Source organism: Vigna unguiculata, unplaced genomic scaffold (genome assembly GCF_004118075.2).
Source record: "Vigna unguiculata cultivar IT97K-499-35 unplaced genomic scaffold, ASM411807v1 contig_287, whole genome shotgun sequence".
Lineage (NCBI taxonomy): Eukaryota > Viridiplantae > Streptophyta > Magnoliopsida > Fabales > Fabaceae > Vigna > Vigna unguiculata.
In genome coordinates, this window is record NW_021010992.1 from 30,995 (window position 1) to 34,673 (window position 3,679).

General features: G+C 53.9%; 1 protein-coding gene across 1 annotated transcript; it reads right to left on the bottom strand.

The window, feature by feature from the left end:
* Positions 1–205: 205 nt before the first annotated feature.
* LOC114171518 lies at positions 206–2,707 on the bottom strand. The gene has a single exon (XM_028056486.1). The coding sequence runs from the start codon at positions 2,705–2,707 to the stop codon at positions 206–208; it is 2,502 nt and encodes an 833-aa protein (XP_027912287.1).
* Between the last annotated feature and the right edge of the window lie 972 nt (positions 2,708–3,679).

Consider the following 3,679-nt stretch of genomic DNA (forward strand, 5'->3'; position numbering starts at 1 on the left):
CGGTTATGAACGCGGTTTTGATTTTGTGTTCATCAGCCATGGGTATCTGGTTATAGCCGGAGTACGCGTCTAAGAAGCTCAGTAGGGCGTGTCCTGCGGCCCCATCAACGAGTCTGTCGATGCTAGGTAATGGGTAAGCGTCCCGGGGGCAGGCCTTGTTCAGGTCTGTGTAATCTACACACATACGCCACTTTCCACTGGGTTTCTAGACCAGCACCACGTTGGCGAGCCAGGTTGTGTACTGGGCTTCACCGACAAAACCGGCCTGTTTTAGTTTTTCGGCCTCTGCCATAGCTGCTTGTCTTCTACTTTCTCCGAGCTTCCTTTTTTTCTGCGAGATGGGTTTTGCGTTAGGGAAAACGGATAGCCGGTGGGCGGCTATCCTAGGGTGAACGCCGGGGAGGTCGGCTGCTGACCAGGCGAAGAGGTCGGCATTCTGTCTGAGAACTTGCTCTATGTGATCTACCTCTTCTTCGGGAAGGGAAGTTCCAACCTGGAGGAAGTGGCCTTGTTGTTCGAGTGGGAGCTGCCTTGTTTCGCCCACGGGTTCGAGGCGTGTTTCGGAGTTTAGTCTGGGGTCCAGGTCATCGCCATACAGAGTGGGGTGGGCTTGGGATTGTTCAATGTTGTGGGTTGTCAAGGGTGGGAGTGGGAGTTTCAGGCTTGCCATGTAGCATTCTCTGGCTGCGCGCTGGTCGCCATGTACTGTGATGATGTCGCCTTCCGGGGATGGAAACTTCATTACAAGGTGTGGGGTGGATACTATGGCGCCCAGCGCGTTGATGGATGGACGGCCAAGGAGGATGTTGTAGGACGTGTGGGCGTCGACGACCAAGTAGCGAATGGGGATGGTTTTGGTCTGCCTTCCCTCTTCGAATGTTGTGTGAAGGTCGATGTACCCTTTGGTGGGGACTCTCTCGCCTGAGAATCCGTATATGGGCTCATTGTGGGGGGTTAGGTCAGCGAGGGGTATCTGCATCTTGTTGAATGTTTTCCAATACAAGATGTCCACGGAGCTTCCCTGATCAATGAGAACCTTCTTTATCGTGAAGCTTTCGACTTCCACAGTTATGACCATGGGGTCGTCTTGGTTGGGGTCGGTACCCTGAAAGTCAGAGTCCGAAAAAGTGATGGGCGGCATTCTTCTTTGCGTTCGGTTGGATATTACGTGTATTTGTTGGACGGCCCGCAGGTGCCTCTTCCTCGATGAAGAGGATCTTCCTCCTCCTGTGAATCCTCCTGATATCGTTTTGATCGTTCCTCGTAGGGGGGGTCTGTCATCCGCTCGTCGCGGCTGCGGCTGCGGTGGTTCCCTTTGTTCCGCGTTCTGTGCCCTGGCTGGCTCTCTCCTGGGCTCTCGGCGTTCGGCTCGTTGGTCATTGCGTCGCTCGGTCCTCCTGTTATCGTTCCTGTCGTAACGGGGTCTGGGTGGACCCACCCCAACTTCCCTTATATAGTGCCTTAGATGTCCAGCTCGGATGAGTTCTTCGATTTTGTCTCGTAGGGTGTCGCATTCGTCGGTGGTGTGGCCATTGTTGCGGTGGCAGTGACAATACTTGCTCAAATCCGCGTTGGGCGGGTTTTGATACTTCTTGGGTGGGGGGAGGAGCTCCGCTTGCAGGACTTCATCGAGTATACGGGACCGGGGTGCGTTGAGGGGGGCATAGTTTGAGAATTTTGCTGGTCTGCGTTCTGAGGGACGGTTATGGTCCCGTGGAACGGGTTCTTTGTTGGTCCTTTTGGTCTCTGTCCGCGCTGGGGCGGGTTGGGCATTGTTCTGGTAACGCCTCATGTCTTCAACCCTTATGAACATGGCCGCTCTCTTGCAAAGTTCCTGCATACTCAAGGGGGGGCGCATTGCCAACTCGTCGGCGAAAGGTCCCGGCCTGAGGGAGGTCATCATGTACATCAAGATGAGGTTAGGGGTGAGGTCCTTGATCTTCATGGCAATGGCCCCGAACCTATCAATGAAAACTCGTAGGGGTTCTCCTTCTTCTTGTCTGAGGTTGAGGAGGGCGATTGTGGTTAGATCATGCCGTCTGCTTGTGTCAAACTGCGTGGTGAAGGTAGAGGTGAGTGTAGCGAAGGAGTCGATGGTGTAGGGGGGGAGGCTCATGAACCATTCTAGAGCTGATCCCCTGAGGGCTACTGAGAATGATTTGCATAATACTGCATCATCAGTGGAGTACAAGCTTATTTGATTGGTATAGATGGATACAAATTCGTCTGGGTCCGTGGTTCCGTCGTAGGTGACTGTTGGTGCCTTCCATTTATGGGGTAGAGGTGTCTCCGTTATCCCGTCCACGAAGGGGTGGCGGCGATTTCTTCTGGAGGCGAAGGAGCTATAATTGCCGCCCAGGGTTGGAGCGGTGGGCCTGTATTCGCTCTCGTCCTCAGTAGGATGGGCGTCGAGTTTTGAATAGGGAGGGGGGTCATTTTTCGACTGAGGGGGGGCCTCCATCCTCAAATATGGGGGGTTTGGCTCCCCAGTCGCTTTGTCTGTTTCAATTCTCCGCCTAAGGCGGGAGTTTTCTTCCCTTAGTGCTTGCATCTCTTCCGCATTTCTCTTTTTGTACTCCGCGAACTCCTCCTGCATCCTGGCTTGAGCTTCTAGGATGCGTGATACCTCCGAGGCGGGGCCGGCGTCGCCAACCTCCACAGTCGGCACCAAGGGGGGGACCTCTGTTCTGCTTCGCGTGGACACCATCTCGCTTCTGGGGTTTACCTTGGATCTGTGAAATACTCTTCGGCTCCACGGTGGGCGCCAATTGTTCTCAAGGAACCGAGGTCTGTAATCCACAGGTTAGCCAAGGGTCTTGTACGTCTTCTCGGGGCCGGTCTTCTCTCGTCAAAGGGGGCTTGAGGGCGGCGCAGGAGACCTGCAAAAGACACTCCGATGCCTAAGTCAGCACTGGTGATGTCAGGTTTCAGGGAATAATTAATGCGTAATGAATGCATGGGATAGTGTGCTATTTATACCTTTTTACCTGTGGGTCCTACCTTGGATGGGCTTTCTGGCCCAATATTCCTTTTTTAGCCATTCCTGGATCTAGTGTAAAAGGGGTCCTTCATGTCCTTCAGGTGTTGGCGGCGTCCGGTACTCGGCCATGAGATGCGTAAAGGGGGGCTTTCTTTTGGGAGGGTGCCTTTCGCGTGGAAATCGGTTGTCGGGCTTCGGCTTCCCGGCCACGTGGTTTGACAGGGGGTGTGGAGCTAGATGAGGGTCGTGTTGTCCATACGGAGGGGTTCTTGTGTGGTAAGCGGCTCTGCGTGGTAGACGGCCATCGCGCTCTCTGATGGCCGTCTCTCTGATGGCTGCCTGGTTCTGTGCGAAGGCGACTGTGGTAGGCGGCCATCGTGCTCTCTGATGGCCGTCTCTCTGATGGCTGCCTGGTTCTGTGCGAAGGCGACTGTGTGGTAGGCGGCCATCGTGCTCTCTGATGGCCGTCTACTTGGGTATGGTTGGGACACAACATATTTTAAGCACTCAACTATAAGTCCATGTGAGGAAATTAGGTGTATGTGCACTAAACCAAATAATTCATTGCGCCGTTCTTGATGCAATTCGCATTAACGCACGACATGAGCCAACCAAATTCAACCAAACATAGGGTCATCCTAGATAAACATGAGCTGCAACCGCTTGAAACACTCTAAATTGTGCACTGAAAGGAGTCCA